Source organism: Arvicola amphibius, chromosome 10 (genome assembly GCF_903992535.2).
Source record: "Arvicola amphibius chromosome 10, mArvAmp1.2, whole genome shotgun sequence".
NCBI classification, from domain to species: Eukaryota; Metazoa; Chordata; class Mammalia; order Rodentia; family Cricetidae; genus Arvicola; species Arvicola amphibius.
The window spans coordinates 78606357-78623544 of record NC_052056.1 but is presented as its reverse complement, the minus strand read 5'-3'; the positions used below and the strand labels follow the sequence as shown (position 1 = coordinate 78623544).

General features: G+C 40.9%; 1 protein-coding gene across 5 annotated transcripts in view; it reads left to right on the top strand.

The window, feature by feature from the left end:
- Nucleotides 1-5495: 5495 nt before the first annotated feature.
- Golga3 (golgin A3) overlaps nucleotides 5496-17188 on the top strand; it is a 50830-nt gene continuing 39137 nt past the window's right edge. The window contains exons 1-4 of one of the 5 annotated variants that reach the window (XM_038346703.1): nucleotides 5496-5687; nucleotides 10320-10635; nucleotides 12877-13149; nucleotides 16720-16832. In XM_038346703.1, the coding sequence (XP_038202631.1) occupies nucleotides 10500-10635; nucleotides 12877-13149; nucleotides 16720-16832 (522 nt within the window). In that variant the 5' untranslated portion in view covers nucleotides 5496-5687; nucleotides 10320-10499. Of the gene's footprint in view, nucleotides 5784-10319; nucleotides 10636-12876; nucleotides 13150-16719; nucleotides 16833-17188 lie in introns of all 5 variants that reach the window. The other 4 variants (XM_038346702.1, XM_038346706.1, XM_038346704.1 and 1 more) reach the window with 4 other exon arrangements.

Here is a 17188-nt window from a genome sequence, read left to right as displayed (position 1 = left end):
CATAGGGCAGGGAACCCTTACTGCTCTCTGGACAGGAGAGGGAGGGAGAGTGGAGGAGGGATGGGGGTAAATGGGAGGCGGGGAGGAGGCGGAAATTTTTACTAAATAAAAAAAAATTACTTTGCCCAACAAAAAGTAGGAAGCAGTATGAAGAGAACTATACCCATATTCCCAAATATTGTTTATAAATGCTTATTTACGTTGAAAGGGGTATATGCTATAGAGATTTTCATTGATATGGATCTTGGTTTATTAAAACAAATTTAAGGTAAGTTTTGTTATATGTATATTTCTGCTCTTGGTTATGGTATTGTGTTTGTGTAGCTCATTTAAAAATGTAATATATAATTAAGAAATATAGGTTAATAGAGAGTCATCTATAATAGTCAAGCTTCTAGTCATATTAGTTAGGATATACATATATATATATATATTAGTTAAGTATCTTCAAATATTTCAGAGACCTTCAAAATATGGCATTTAAAAGGTTTTTAATAACTTGGGACTTTTCATGACAATGAGACACATCTGCTACTGGCAACACAAATTACTTCAAGAGGATGACGGGCACTGAAGAAGCTCCTTATACAGTTGGTTAGCCATTTGGACAAGAAACTGCTCTTGCCTGGACTTCTTGCTGGTATGTGTGTGAAATGGACTTGCAGAACCCACAGAGAACTGACTGCCAAACTTGCCTAAAGGTGAATCCATCCTATGGGGTTCCTGCTTCATGCAGACATTCTGCAGGACACAGAAGAAAGGGCCTGACAAACTGCCAACATAAGCGGAACTGTCTTTGAAATTTTCTGCTTCGTAGAAAAGTCTGCTGGATACTATGGGTCTGTAGACTGAAGATAGATACCCCAATGGTATAAAAGAACTTTGGGTGACTGTCTAGACAGTGAGATGTCTCTGTCAATTCTAGAGTTTTGGAAGTTGCTTACAATGAACTTCTTGTTTACTTAGGTAATATTATGTCCTTCTGGAGTCTTTGATGAATTTGAAGAATGGATCATTATTATTATAATTTTTCTTAGTTATGATAAAAGATAAAGTAGATATAAATATTGTAACTAATTATTGAGTGATAATTGTTTTGTAATTTTACTATGTTAAAGTTAAAACCTGTTATCTACTGCTCTTGAGTGTGTATGCTTCCTTTTGTTCTAGAGCTTTCAAATGTGCTGTTAAGTTGCTAGTCTGAGATTTCTCTATATTCTTTATGTAGGCATTTAGTGCTTTGAACTTTCCTCTTAGCATCACTTCATTGTATAAGTTTGGGTATGTTGTTGTTCATTTTCATTCTAGGAAGTCACTTAATTGTAAATCTTTAATTTCCTTCTTTATTTCTGCTTCAAACCAGTAGCCATTCAGTACAGATTTGTTCAGTTTCCATACATTTGTGGGCTTTCTGTTGTTTCTGTCATTATTGAAATCCAGCTTCATTCTGTGATGGTCTGAAAGGATGCAAGGGTTTATTTTAATTTTCTTGTATCTGTTTAGACTTACTTTGTGACTAATTATATGGTAGTTTTAAAAAGGTTCTGAGAGGTACTGAGAAAAAAATGTATATTCTGTTGGAGGAGGGGCCACTTGTTTGTCCTGGCCACCTGGCTAGCTTTACACCTGAAATAAACTGTATTAATTTAAATGCTGCCTGGCCCATTCTAAAATTTAAGCTGTGCTGTTATTATGGTAAATATGGTAGTTCCTGCTAGCTCTGTACAGTCCAGCATGGTGGAGCCGCTTGCATCTCTGAGCCGTGCATACTGACCCACTTCCAGGCACACAGCTGGTCCAAGTTGCCATCAAGCAAGCCAAAACAATCTGCTCACAAATCCCATCCAAATACTCCATCTCCCAAAAGAGTCAGAGGTTGCGCTGCCGGCACAGCCCAGAAAGCTGGTATTATAAAACTGCCACTTTTTTTTCCTATTGTGGCTGCTGAGTTGCTGCGGGAGGACCTTCTGCTTCATCAGCCAATTGCCGCTGACTGAAGTACGAGCCCATTGTGCTGAGGGAGCGCCTTCCGCTCCTTCAGCTAATAGCTGCTGAAATACCAGCCCACTGGGGTGTGGTCTATTTTTCTTTAAATTAGAGCGACAAGCCTTGGCCCGCTCTCTTGGTTCCAGTGCTTGGTTCCGGCTCCTGCTCCTTCCTGATGGTTGGTGTTTTGTGAGTTTTACCCCCCAAAATAAATACCCCTTTAAATACTAAAAAAGAAAAGAAAAGAAAAAAAAGAAAAGAAAAGAAAAGAAAAGAAAAGAAAAGAAAAGAAAAGAAACCTGCCTCTGGCTGCTTGCTCATAAACACCATTTACATGTTTTGTGGCAGAGCCTCTTAAAAGAACTTCAAGTTTTGCCACTAATGCTGAGTCAGGAAACCTCTCTCTCTTTTTTTTTTAAGATTTATTTATTATGTATACAACATTCCTTCCATGTATGTTATGCTAGAAAAGGGCACCAGATCTCATTATAGATGGTTGTGAGCCACCATGTGGTTGCTGGGAATTGAACTCAGGACCTCTGGAAGAGCAGGCAATGCTCTTAACCTCTGAGCCATCTCTCCAGGGAGCTGTGTCTCTGCTTGGCACCAGCAAACCAAGCCTACCAGAGTAAAGACGGTTACCAACAAGCTGTGTTTGACTCTGTTCTTGTCTGTCTAGAATACTTTTTTCTTAAAGCTTTCTCAGGCTTTTTGTGGAAATTCTTGCCAAACTTTTGGGCGCCATTTGTAGATAGAAGTTTCTGTCCTGCCCAGTCCTGCAGCTATTCAGTCTCAAAGAAACACACAGAGGCCTATAAATTATAAACTATTTGGCCTATTAGCTCAGGCTTATTATTAACTAACTCTTACAACTTAAATTAACCCATGATTCTTGTCTATACTTAGCCACATGGCTTTTCTCAGTAAGGCATTCTCATCTTGCTTCCTCTGTGTCTGGCTGGTGATTGACTCTTTGCCTTTCCTTTTTTCCAGGATTCTCTTAGTCTGGTTGCCCTACCTATACTTCCTGCCTGCTTCTGGCCAGTCAGTGTTTTATTAAACCAATATGAGTGACAAATCTTTACAGTGTACAAGAACATTATCCCACAACAGCCCATAAAGTGGGAGAAGCCAGACTCACCAGACATAGTTAGCTACATGTATGAAGCTCAGGTTATTTATAGCAGAGCTACCTTCTGAAAGCTAATACCATTAAACACAGACACAAGTTTAAATGTCATATAGCATAGAACTACATAAGTTATAGTAAAACCAAAGGGAATAAACACTTGGACTTAAATACTTCTTAGTCTACTGCATTCCATGCTCTCTAAGTTCCCTTGGGTATGTACATCCTTATGTCTGTGAGTGGATGGTACAGTACTTGTCTTTCTAATATCTCAGAATTTCTTTGGCAGAAAACTCCAGAGTAGATGCTGCTGTATCTATCACTCACACATGCCATGAAGGCTTACCTTCATGGTCTTTATCATCTCAGAAAATACAAAATCTGACTTGGGTCAAAACCAGGCATCATCCTTCATCTCCCTTTCTAATTGAGCAACTACATTCCATGTGACAAGATTGAGCATTGTTCCCATAGCCCGAGTTTGTGCCTGGGCAACTGCTTACCTCTGATTACTGTAACATTTGCCATCTCTGAAACTTCTGCTTCCCACTGCTGCATACCCTATTCAAACATCCCATAGCCTCATAGACTTTCCTTCCCCATGCTGCTCCTATTTAACACTCTCCTAGATCTTCATATGCTTTCTATCTACTCAGGCAAGTGTAGTTCTGAGCTTACTTCCTCACAGGAATCTGGGAACATATTGGAATTCTGAAGCAACTTTTCCCAGGTATGTTTTGTTTAGGTACTGACTCAGATTGACAAGAGAGGTCCTTAAATATTATATTTAAGCCGGACAGTGGTGGCACACAACTTAATCCCAGTATTCAGAAGGCAGAGGCAGGTGAATCTCTGTGAGTTCAAGGCCAGCCTGATCTACAAGAGCTAGTTCCAAGACAGGCTCCAAAGCTACACAGAAACCCTGTCTTGAAAACTCAAAAAAACATATTTAAAAACTTTGTGTGTAAGTGTATTATATGTATACATGTGTGAGTTTGCCATGGTGCATATGTGGAGATTAGAGACCAACTTGTAGAGTTGATTCTCTCCGTCCACCTTTATATGGGTTTTAGGTTGCCAGTCTTGTGCTGCAGGTACCTTTACCTGCTGAGCCATTTACCAACCCAGAGAGGTCCTTTCTAAACAATTCATACAATTGCAGAATACCTGTCCACCTACCCATCTCTGACATCATCTCCTGTCCTGTATATATGTTGACTGTTTCCCACCCTGGAGTAAGTTTCTTGATAGCAAGGACTTTAGATCATCTGGCAATGTCCTTGGCACACAGCAGTCCTCAGTAGGTACAGAATAAACAGTTTGCCTTTGTAAGTGGCAGCTCCTCCCATTCTAATTCCTGCTCATGCCTGGTATTGGTTTCTGAAGTTTTGCCCCCCACTTCCATGGACATATAAATCTAGAACCCTGTTAAGTCCTTTTGTCCACCTCAAGACCCTTTGCATGCAGAACAGGGTGGTGTTCAGTGTACTCAAATTTGCTCATCAACTGATAAGAAGAGAAACAAGAGAAATAGCCAGAAAATAGAATTATTCAGCAATGAAAATGAAGCACTTAATCATGTACAACATGGATAAATTTTGAAAAGAACTCAAAGCGACATCGTATATGAATACTATTTATATGCAGTGTACAAGCAAGCACACTCAGAAACAACATAGTAGTGACCAGGGGTTGAAAGACGGGCATGAGAGCCACTTCCATGAAAGTGCTCTAAAATTGGATTATAGAAATGGGTGTGCAGCTGCAAATTTACTTAAACAATGATCAAATTGTACATGGGCAAATTTTATAGCATGTCAATTTTACTTTAATAAAGCTATGGTAATTTTTATTTGGGGTTGGGTATGTACCTTGAAGGTGGGGAAATTGCTTGAAACTTTCAAGGTTCACAACAGACACCAGCACGAAAAAAAGGATTATATTTAGTATTTTTTTCACATGGCTGTGCCATTAGTTTAATATTAGTATAATAGATCTGTATTGTTGCTTCTCTTCCCCCTCCCTATCTCTTGACATGTTAGAGATTGAATCCAAGAGTTTCACTATTGAACTGCATTCCAGACGTTTTAAGGTAAAATTAACTTTATAGTCCAGCCAGGACTTGAGCTTGTGATACTCTGCCTCAGACTTCCTTATGCTAGGATTGCAGTGGTGTTATACAGCATCCGACCGTCGACAAAGCTGGCATAACACACTGGCATCCAAGCACTTGGAATCGCCTGTAACACCTCGGAGGCGGTTTCGAGCGGGAAAGCCACGCCCTAGGGCGCGTGTTCACGTGGGTCATCCTATTCACCAATCAGAAGGCTGTGAGGGGCGGGAGCTTGGCGAGTCCGTGTTGCGCCATTGCCGCCGGAAGCTCAACTTTGTGTGTGTGTGTCTGAGTTGGTCCCTGTAGGCTGGAAGTTGTTTCTCTGAGAGGAAGGCCCACAAAAACTTAAAGTCACGTTCTGAAGTCTGCCCCAGTTCTGTCCAGATCAAGATCCATACCAACCACAGTTAGAAGGTGACTGGCCTCAGACCTCTTCCGGAACGAAAGCCGCGCGGACAGGTTGTTTCCGGGGGGTTGCCCGAGACTGGTGCCCTGTTGCGCCCCGCCCCTCACACGGCCACGTCCTACCGGAGCTGCCGGGCTGGGTCACTGATGGTGAGGGTTGTGGGGCTAGTACTGAGGAGGGTCGGGGCCTTGGGGTAGTGGACGGTGGGACTGGCCGAGCAATGCCGCGTCCAGAGAGGCATGCGCCGGCAAGACAAATGCAGTGTTCGGGGAGGGTCACGCAGACTTGGGGTCAGCGGCGGCCAGCTCTAGTCAGCTTTTCCTTCTACTCTGTCAGACTGGAAGCCTGCCTCGCATCTAGTGTCAGTATTGGCTTGGTAAATGCAGGTACTCCCTCTGCACCTCATGGGATGCGGTCGGCCCTGAGAGCATTGTGCTATTGCTGCTTGGGTCAGTTGTTTTTGAAGTCTGCTCCTTTTGCAGTTGATGACAAACGTGACATGGAGGCAAGTCGTTCAATCAGTGGGGGACTTATTTTGGTTCTGGTGTTCAGAGGTGTTTCACGGTGCTGCTGAACATGGACAGTTGAACCAGTAACTAGAGAGAGCATAGTGAATAGTTTCCCAGCTTTCCACAGCACTTTCTGAATGTCTATGGAAAGACAGGCCCTGTTTGCAACAGATCCCCAGAATACAGTAGTTTTGTGGTCTCTGTTCTCACTACTTTATGTTGAAGGTATACTGACAACTCAAAACAGTTGTTGAAAGGAAACTGAAAAGATTAGCTTTGTCAGGCATGTGGAAGAGGTGACTTTGGACCCAAGGCAGGTCTCCATGACAAGAAGCTTCTGTGCAAAATTGTTGAGAGTAATGTCCCAAAAGAGTGACCAAGAAGTGTAACCATCCATCTGGGCATGGTGATGCACACCTTTAATTCCAGCACTCAGGAAGCAGAGGCAGGTGGATTTCTGTGAGTTTGTCGCAAGCCTGGTCTTCAAAACGAATTCCAGGACAGGCAGGGCTCTGTTCGCAGAGAAACCCTGTCAAAAACAAACAAACAAAAAGTCTAGTGACCTTATGGAGTGTCAGTTGTACTTCTGGGTACGTAATATAGTCAGATAATGAACAAAGGCACAGCATGTGAGGGGTATAGACACAAGCAGAAACAAAAGTGATCTCTAATTTAGGCTAAGAGGTTTGTATTTTATTATCAGTGGGGCATTGTAAACCATGTATAGATGCATCGTGGCCTTTGCTTTCATAATACTTTAGTAGCTCTTGGCCACAGTGTACCTTGAATAGAAAGAAAAGGAAAAAAAAATGAGTGTAGTTGCACATGTCTGAAATACCAGTTCTTGTGAAGCCAAGACAGGAAGACTTCCACCAGCTTGAGGCCCATCCTACATAGTAAGATTCTAGTTCAAAATCTAAAAGCATATTATCAAGATGGCTCAGTGGCTAAGGATTCTAAAGTCTGATAATATGAGTAATATGGAAGCCCCATGGTGGAAAGAAAGATCCACTCTCTTATGTTGTCCTCTGTCCTATGTGCCTATGGACACATAAACAGACACAATCTGGGGGAAAATATCCTATTTCCTTTCTACTCTTCAGAAAAGAAAAAAAAAAGCAGAGGAAATACAAGTCACCTGATGTTATTAAAATTTAAAAGTAGCTGGTTTTTAGCCACTTGCTTTAAATAGTGTTATTTTCTCAAGTGAGAATATAACTTCAGTTTGACTTTTACTATCCATTTTGAACAGCTGTTGAAAAAAAGAAATAATTGCACCTGTTTATTCAAGGCATGAACAGATCCTTTATCTTACTATAGTCCATCCTAGCAAAAATGTTGTATTCATTTTCTTAGAGTTTTCGTTAATGAGGAAAATAAGCTTAAAGTAGCTCAGAAATCTACTTAACAAGTTCTTACAGCCAAATGGAGGAACAGTCAGGATTTGAGGCGAACATGTTGAACTCAAGTTCTATCATTTATGTCCTTGCTGTACCTGAGGCTAACCTTTTGGTTTTTACTTATACAGATGCTATTTGTTATTATTTGATAATGTGTCATCAACCAGACATCTTTGGGAAGTCCTCTTTTATATTTGGCTATGCTGATAACCTCAGTAATAGGGTAGCTATTTTTATGAACCAAGTTCATGGATTCTGTTGGGGAAAACTCGAAAACCTTTTGCATCTGAGATTGTAGTCTCTTAGAGTGGATCTAGGTGAACTGCTAAAGTTAGGTATTCCTTGGTGATAGCTTTGTTCTACCATCTAGAAATGGGAATGCAAGTGGTTAAAAATGAAATTATAAACTGAATGAAGTTCTACAGGACTGTAATCCTACCATTCAAAAGGTAGAATCAGGAGGATCTACATGAGTTGGAGACTATCCTGGCCTATATATTGAGCCTTAGTCTAAAAAAGGAAAAAAAAATCCCAAACCAAAACCAAACAAACCAAGCTAGCTAAGATAGCACAGTCAGTAAAAGTGCTTGCTATACAAGCATGAGGACTTGATTTTGATGCTTTGCCAAAGCCCATGCAAGAAAGGCAGGTATGGTAATGTATACTTGTAACTCCAACACTGGGGAGATGGAAACAGGCAGATCCCTGGGGCTCACTAGTCAGCCAGTATTGATGAACTCCAGGTCAGTGCAAGATACTGTCTCAAAAAACAAGATGAATGGCCTCTGAAGGTGTGTACATATATATGCACAAAAGAACCAAATTGACCAAACAAATGAAAAACAAAAGAATAACTATAATGAGAATGAACTCGTTGTTTAAAAAAAAACACACACATACACAAATGTAGTGTGTATTACTAAAACCAGCTTTTTTGTGCCTCTTCCAACTCCCACCCCAGCTGTCTTATCTTCATCTTTGGTATCCAGAGACTTGCCCTTGTCAGCAGTCTGAGGTAATGAGACCCTGTATGCCTGAGTCATGCTTATCAACATTCAAAGGAGACCGAAGGTGTACAGTAAATGTCAGTTTATTTCCCTTCGAGCAGGACTGCTGTCAGAAGCCCAACTCCTAGCATGGTCCAGAAATTTTGTCTGTAGATTCACTTGAGGAGGTAGCTGATTTTGAACAGGAGCCATCTAAGTGAGTTAACCAGAGTCAGTTGTAGTTGGGGGCCCTCTGTTCTGGAGGGCTGTACTATTCCATGTCTGAACAGAGGAAGAGCTGCTTAGGAATCATGTGTCTTGCTTAGCACAAAATTAGAGTAAGGGGAATAAAGAGGGAAATATGTGATAGTCTCTCGCTTGTGATAACTTGATACATCATCAGTGGAACTTGAATATTCATGGCTAATGTTTGTCTTTATGGACAGTCTCACTCTTAGCCTCTGAGCATATTATTTCTAGGACTTCTTAGCTGTCCTCCTTTTTGTATTTATCGTATTTCTAGACCTATACTAGTCATTTGCTTTATTGATAGGCTGAGGTGACCGTATCGTTGGTGGGTTCCTTCATTCACAGGTGGTCATCAGTCACAGAGAACAGATGGAGTCAGAGGACATGTGTCTGCAGTGGCAAGTGTCAGTATGCTAGCCCTACTGTTGAATCAGCACCACACCTTTTTAGTGAGGCTTCTTAACTATGATTTCTTAGTGTGAATTTTGGTTTGGTTTGGTTGAGTTTTGAGACAGGGTCTCAACTTTGTAGCCCAGACTTGTTGAAACTCACTGTGTAGACTAGATTGACTTCAAACTCCAAGATAAACCTGACTACCTCCTGAGTGCAAAGGCATATGCCACCACACTTGGTTTCAGCGTGATTTGTAAGCTCGGGATGTAGATTATTGCCATGAAACATGTTAAACATAGCACAGAAAGAATAATACAGAACTTATTCTGAAGAATGTAGATGCCAACATTCCTACAGAGTATGCCTGGAAGCTCATATTTAAATCTTACTTTTTGATAAGGAAATGAGTTAGTATCATCAGCACACTTCAGAGTTGATAACTAATTGCCAAATTCAAGGTGAAATTATATTTCCTAAATTTAGTCTGCCATAGTGGGTCAGAAGACTACTGATCCTCCTAATAGGAAAAGGTAGATGATCATCTGCTGTAAGATTTCTCTCTGCCCACTTTCTAAGTCAGCTCTTTTTGTGTGTTCTTGGGTCTCCCTTCCTGATCTCCCCATCTAGCATACTATACTATTACCTCATCCTTTGGCAACTGCTTCTTTAATTTTCCCTCCTCTAGATCTGAGTTGCTGTAAGCGGTGGAATTGCCTAGTAGGAGCTTTGGCCTCGGGCATGGTCGTTCCAGGTGTTTTATGAGCAGCTAAATCTTTCTAGTTTATAAACTGCTGGTCACAAATAGTTATTTAAATTCAGATTAAGCTTAAATAAGATTTAAAGTTCAGTTCCTCAGCACATGTTCAACTTTAACAGATAACAAGATCTTTTTAAAAACCTTGGAAAATTATTCATGGTAGAACTTCTGTAACTGGGACCAGGAGAGACACTCAGTTCCTTAGGAAAGGACTAAGGTGTGGCTGGTTTAATATTTTGCCCTCAAAACCTAGGATGATGTAGGTGCTCAAGGATTGTTTGTGGTGTAGAAATCTGTGTTTGTTTTCTATTCAAGTTGGGAACCTTGTAACTGTTACTTGAAATCTAACAAATTATGTTTCATAATGGGTTTTTTTTCTTCCTCTTATTAGGAATCATGGTATTACTTGGTTTGACTTCAAGCCATTTGTGAGACATTAAACCTTACGCTGAAAACGGAAAACAGAGTAGGATCCTTCCTAGAAGGTCTGGGCTGTTGCTGATGGCAGAAACCAAACTTAATCCAGACTCATATCTAGCTCCTCAGAGTCATAGCCTGGGCTGCGTTGACCATGGATGGTGCATCAGCTAAACAGTATGGCCTCTGGGAAGACAATTCCAGCAGTGATATTTCATCTTGCCCCGAAGCCTCACTGGAGACGTTGGGCTCACTGTCACTACTGCCTGACCAACCAACCAAAGCTCAGTGTAAGTCAACAGGTCATTCTATACCCTAGCATTTCATTTTCAAGAAGATGTGTTCAGCTGGTGTCTTGCAGGGGAACGTGAACTTTTCATTCTCTCAAAGTGTTTTAGTCATTTTACAGATATTTTCATTTGGCGCTGACTTTAGATCAAGCACAGTCTCTAGTCAACAGAATAGGAGCCACTTGGATATGTAGCATGTTCAGCAGCCGAGCTGCTTCCTGAAGGCGTCTGTGGATCTCAACTGGTGAATTATTGTTAGTACTTGAAATTATACCTTCCTGGTTGATTGGGTACCAAAGTTTTAATAACTGGAACTGATTAGTGGTCTAGGATTCCTGAGGCATGATTTCTCTATTAGCTGCTGGATTGTTTGTACATCAGGTGATTTCCATACCCCATGCAGTCAGGAACTAGCAATGTAATATACACCTTAAAAAAATAGATTACTATGTACTAGTTCTGACAGAAATTGCACTGTAGGTCTTATAAAATGATGTTCAAGAAGTTAACATGCGATGGGTGAGGCAGATACTGGTATTTGTACCCGAGATAATGTGTTCTTGTATGGAATCACATCTTAGATCTACGTTTCTGGAAGAATCATGGTACATATGCATAGGGTACTTGTGAATGTTAAAAGAAGTGATGTATGTAACCACGTAAATCTACCATGCAGGAAGATTCATGGAACTTATGCATAGGGTAGTTGTGAGGGTTAAAAGGAGTGATCTATATAATGTGCCAAAAATGCTGTAATATAGCTCAGTGGTAGAATGCTTCCCTGACATATGTGAAGCCCTGATTCAATCCCTACTGCCTAGTGAACATCTGATAAGTGGATATAGCCTTTTTTGTCTTCTGTTCATCATGATGTATATATTTAAGCTTATATTTGGAAACAAAGTCTTCATACATTGGATCTTGTTGCTTTTAGATTTTATTTAAGGTGTAATATGTTGCTCAAAACTCATTTTGTTTAGCAATCTACACATCAGAAAGTGGTATCAGCTACTTGTAACTTGTATCTGAAATGCAGAATCCCTGCACCCTTTCATGAAGGGTGACAGTATAGAGCCAGAATCCCTGCACCCTTTAGCAAAGGGTGGCCTTTAGTAAAGCTGACAGTGTGGGGCCACCTGTGTCCTACAGCAAACAGGTCTTGGGCATTAAGGATTTCTGTGATCTACCTCCTACTTGTGGCTTTCTTTTCCAAGGATGCATGTCAGTGAGTAGCAGGACATTTTATTTGTAAGTAACAACCCTGTTTTTACTTGAGCAAAAAAGGGGGGGGGGTAGGGATATTCCTGCATGCTCTCTGGATATATCTTGGTACCCATTGGTATTAGTGCCTGTGAAATCTTAGGTTACTCTGCCTGGGAATTCCTTAAGATTAAGCCAGCCCTCCCTCCTTACTGATAAATGGTTTACCCACCAGGAGAAGGCAGAAGAAAGTCTAAATTGAGAAGTCTTCATCTTTTGAGGAAGAACTGTACAATAGTTCTTTGTACAATAATGACAGTGGTTGAGCCTGGGTTTAGGCAAACCTAGGTTTTAAAATTTTTAGTGTTTTTGAGGTATGGTCTCTTGGAGCCCAGACTTTCCTCAGACTTGCTAAATAGTTAAGGATGATCAAGAACTCTTGACCTTCCTACTTGTACCTCCCAAGTGCAGGGCATGAACAGCCACACCTGGCTGTGAGTAGAGTTTTTATAATACCTAACTCTTATTCATCAAGCCAAAACAAAGTTTGGATTCTATTCACTTTTGCAGAATCACTCTGATTTGATTATCTGCCTCTCTGGAGGAGAACATATTCTGAACTTAACTTAGAAAGCAGTCCATGAAAATGTGAGCGTGGACTCTGATTAGCCCTGCTCTCACCTGTAGGTGATTGAAAAATTCTCAGATTTCTTTTAATCCTCTGTCCCCCTCCCACACACTCTTAAAACATAGACTTTCAAAGGTTTTTAATTTTTTTTCTTATTTAAGTGGGAAGGAAACATGAATTAAATACCACAGTCATAGTGTGGAGGGTGAGGTAACTTACAGGTGAGGACATGAGACTTTGCCCCAAGTCTCCATGCTCCAAGACAGGTATGGGGCCTATTTTCTGCAAGTCAGAGAAAACAGACTTATAAAATGTGGATATGCTATGCTCATGGGACTTACATATAGCTGTGTGTCTGGAAATGACTTAAGCTTTTTCAAATACTGCTTAACACTCTTTTTCTCTCTTTCCAGATGCCAATGTTGAGGTAAACAACAGCGTTTTTAGGGAAGGAGGAAGTCCAGATAGATCCAGCCAGGAGGCCCTCTGTCAGAATGGGCAATTCCCAGACCCTCCATTGTCTCTTGATCCCACAGCAAGCCCAGTGGTACCTGATGCCTCTGCAGGTGTGGATGGTTTCCATGACAACCTAAGGAAGTCTCAGGGAACTAGTGCTGAGGGCAGTGTTAGAAAAGAAGCTTTGCAGTCTCTCAGACTCAGTCTTCCCATGCAAGAAACGCAACTGTGTAAGCATCCATTCCCTCTGGACTCTTCCCACCCCTTGCTGTCAGCATCTTCTACTTGGAATCGGTGCCTGGCTGCTCTTGTGTGAGCAGTCCTGTCTTATCTTAGTACCCAATAGGGGAGGCAAAGAGATGATCTTAATAATGTAGCTTCCCTTTAAAGAGTGCAAGTACATCTGGATGTTGGAACTTTTCTTCCATTCAATACTAGCAACAGTGTCAGACTTCCTGACAAAGACACCTCACATGTCGTTCTTCATGGGTGGCCAACCAACAGGCAGGGGCTTCATTTTAAGTTGGTAAACCAGATTCTCACAAGATCCTTTGCATATTTATATAAACATACCCAGAGTTTTCATCACTGTGAGAAGCAAAGGCAGGAGCATTAAAAATTAAGGCCAGTCCATCAATTTAGCAAACCCCTATAATTAAACAAAAGGAATCTTAGGGGCTAGAGAAATGGCTCAGCAATTAAGAGCATTTACTGCTCTTACAGAGTACCCAGATTTGGTTCCCAGCACCCACATCAAGTAGCTCAGCAACCCCAGCCCCAGAGGGTCTCATGCCTTCTTGTCACACCTGTGGTTATCTGCACTCAGAATCACACACACACACACACACACACACCCCTAAAAATAAATAGTTTTTAAAAGGTAATTTTAAAGTAGGATTCTATTGTTTAAATAATTTTATAAGATTAAAACATTTGGTTTTATCTTGTGGCACCCCCATTACTTGTGTTGGCAGCTCCCTGTTACCTAATGTATTTCTTTTACTTTCTGCTCTTTGGTTGATTTTTGAGACAGGGTTTCTCTATGTGGCCCTGGCTCTCTTGGAACTTGCTCTGTAGACCAGGCTGGCCTCAGAACTCGAGATCCATATGTCCCAGAGTGCTGGGATTAAAGGCATGGACTATCACATCACCTGTAATCCTTGGCCATAATGGACATTTGTAATAGCTAGAATCTTGGCACATATGTCCTTGTGCCATTATGCTTGCTTCTCTGTGGGTCAAGCAGGTCTTTAGTTTTATCCCACATAGTCATATTGCGAGTAACTGGTGAAGACACTTCCCCCCATATAGACACTCTTCTTTCTTTTTTCTTTCTTACCTTTCTTTTTTTCTTGTGTGTGTGTGTGTGTGTGCTCGCGCGCACGTGTGGGGTGTGTGTGTGTGTGTGTGTTGCTGTTGTTTAGTGGAGTGGGCTATTTTTTGTTGTTGAGAGCTTTTGTTTATTTGTTTTGGGGTGTTTTGTTTTTATTTTTTTTCTGAGAGTCTTGTTTTGTATCCCAGGATATTCTTGAATTTGTATAGGCAAGACTATCATAGAGTTTGTGATTCTCCAGCCTCAGTCTTTTAGCTACTGGAATTACAGGCTTGCATACACTTTTGCTCTTTCGTTGTTGTCTTGTTTTATTTTTGAGATAGGGTTTCACTATGTAGCCCTAGATGACCTAGAAGTATATATGAAGATCAAACTGGTCTCAAACTCACAGAGATCTACCTGCCTCTGACTCCCAAGTACTGAAACTGATCCATTTCTGTTAGTTTTTCTTCTTCTTCTTCTTCTCCTTTTTTCTTCTCCTTTCTTCTTCTTCTTTTGTTTTGTCTTGTTTTTTGAGACAGGGTTTCTCTGTATAGCCCTGGCTGACCTAGAACTCACTCTATAGATCCGGCTGACCTCAAACTCACAAATATCTCCTTCCCTCTGCCTCCCAAGTGCTGGGATTAAAGGCCTGTGTCACCACCTGCCTGCCTTTAGCATCTGCTTCTTAAACTCAAGTTATCCTTCTACTTTAGCTTTCCAGGTAGTTTGAGACCACAGACATGTGTCACTGTACGCAGTGAGTGCTGCGTTATTTTTAATACATGATGGTGAGGTAATGATACATTGTTTTACTTCAATTGCCAAAGAACTTGAGCATCTTTTTATCTGTTGGACATTGTTACTGTCATTTTTGGAATGATTTGCTTTTTCTTCACTGGCATCATTTTGTCAGTGTTGTAGTACATTTTAAACTTCTGAAAATGTACCAGCATTTAAGTCAAGTGATGTATTGTAGGCAGACAGTAGCTTGGTAGATAAAGAAGCAAAGCCTGATGACTTGAGTTTGAGTCCCCAGAATCCATGGAAAGTTGTAAGGGGAGGACCAACTCTCTGAAGTTGTCCTCTAACCTCCTCACTCATGTCATAACATATACTTGCCCATACACATAGAGAATAAAAATAATTCATAAATTTAGGGTCTGATGAGATGGCTCAACTACTAAAGGCATTTGCAGTCAATCCCAAGGATCTGATATCAATTCCCAGAACCCATATGATGGAAAGAGAAATTACTCATGCACTTTGTCCCCTGACCTCACAAGCATGCCCTGGAACTTGGATATTCCCACCTCTCCAATATATAAATAAAATTATACATTTTTTAAAAGAGATTACATATTTGATCTTACCTCCCCAGTTCTAGGGAGTTCACACCTTGCTAGTGACAATGTATGAATCTGTTGCTGTCATCCTGACCTATAAAGCTCTATCTCACACAGCCTGTCATGGAGCTTTAGTGTTGTTTAAACCCAGGTGGTCAGTTTGCTGATTTGTGGCATCTGTGCAGTGGCTGGAACCCCTGAATTTGTCATGCATATGGCCAGACCACTTGAACTACAGTAACTCTGAAAAGTCAGTGCACAGATTGCTCACCATGGTGGTAAGTTCCTAGTGAATCTGGTAGCTGTCCATATTTTACAGATTCTTTTTGAAAAATCTCCTTTAAAAAATGTTGCTTCCTTAGAGTCCATATTTGAAGAGGGTGATGTATATAAAATAGTTGAATTATTGCATTTGTCCTCTTTTTTTTTTTTTTTTTTTTTTTTTTGACCTCCTAGTATTCTGCTGATGTTTCACAGACACATCTGCTGGTTGTTAGGATCAAACTGCAAACCCAGCCCTGGTGAGAGTGGCTGTCTTGGTTTGCAGCTGCAGTAACTCTAGGTTACTCACCTCCCAAAAGGTTAGGTTTTAAACATTTTAAATCAGTTTTTGATTTAAAAGTTTTCATTTTGCTTACTATCCTTGAATATGAATTCTGGCTTTGAGCTCATTTGTCAGAAAACCGATGCAGCTGCCCTTAGCCCTCAAAGGCAGAGCCTTCCAGGTCTTCACTCTGCATTAAGTGCTACAGCGAAACTAATCAGTTTTTTAAACAGACAGTATTTGAATAAATATGGTTAAATATGGTCTTGATTTTTATACAGTGTTATGGCTTGTTATTACAGCAATTGAGAATGTAGTTTCACAGCTGTGAATGTAACGTCATAAGAAAATATATCTTGTCGTGAGAAGAGGCCCATCGTGGCCTTGTGTCACTTGTAAGGCAGATCTTATCTATATGCAGTGACTGTGGCTCTCAGTTTTTTTCAGTCTGGAAACTGTCATGAAATATCCGTGGCTATTTGTGGTTTATAAGCTAAAATATACTGGTGATTAAATTTAAAACAACCAATCTGTGATTGCCAACTTGTTTTCTGTACCTTGCCCGCTATCAACTTCTCAATGGTCATTCCCCTTGCAGGCTCCACTGCTTCTACATTGCCCTTGGAAAATGAGGAACAGGCCCGACTGCAGGCCCGGAAGCGCCTGGAAGAACAACTGCTACAGTACCGAGTAAAGCGCCAGCAGGAGAGGGTAAGTCTCCTGGATTGGAGTCTGAGCTGTATCCTCTTTCCTCTGTGTGAGTTCTGTAATGTAAGGTCCTTGTTTACTTCTGGATTGTCCAGTCCACATCTGAGTTGTCTAGTTTCTCTATCTCAACCTTTCTTTTGTGTTCTTTTCCAGCAGTTTCTAGCACATGTTTAACTGCAGTGTTTGGGATGTTTGTCATTTCCCCACCCCCCATCCCTCCCTTGGGATCACATAAATTTGTTAGAATATCAGGATTGAAATTTTCCTGTGAGAGAAGGTTATGTTGGGGCTGGAGAGATGGCACTGGCTGCTCTTCCAGAGCATCTGGGTTTGATTCCCAGCACCAACAAGACAGTTCA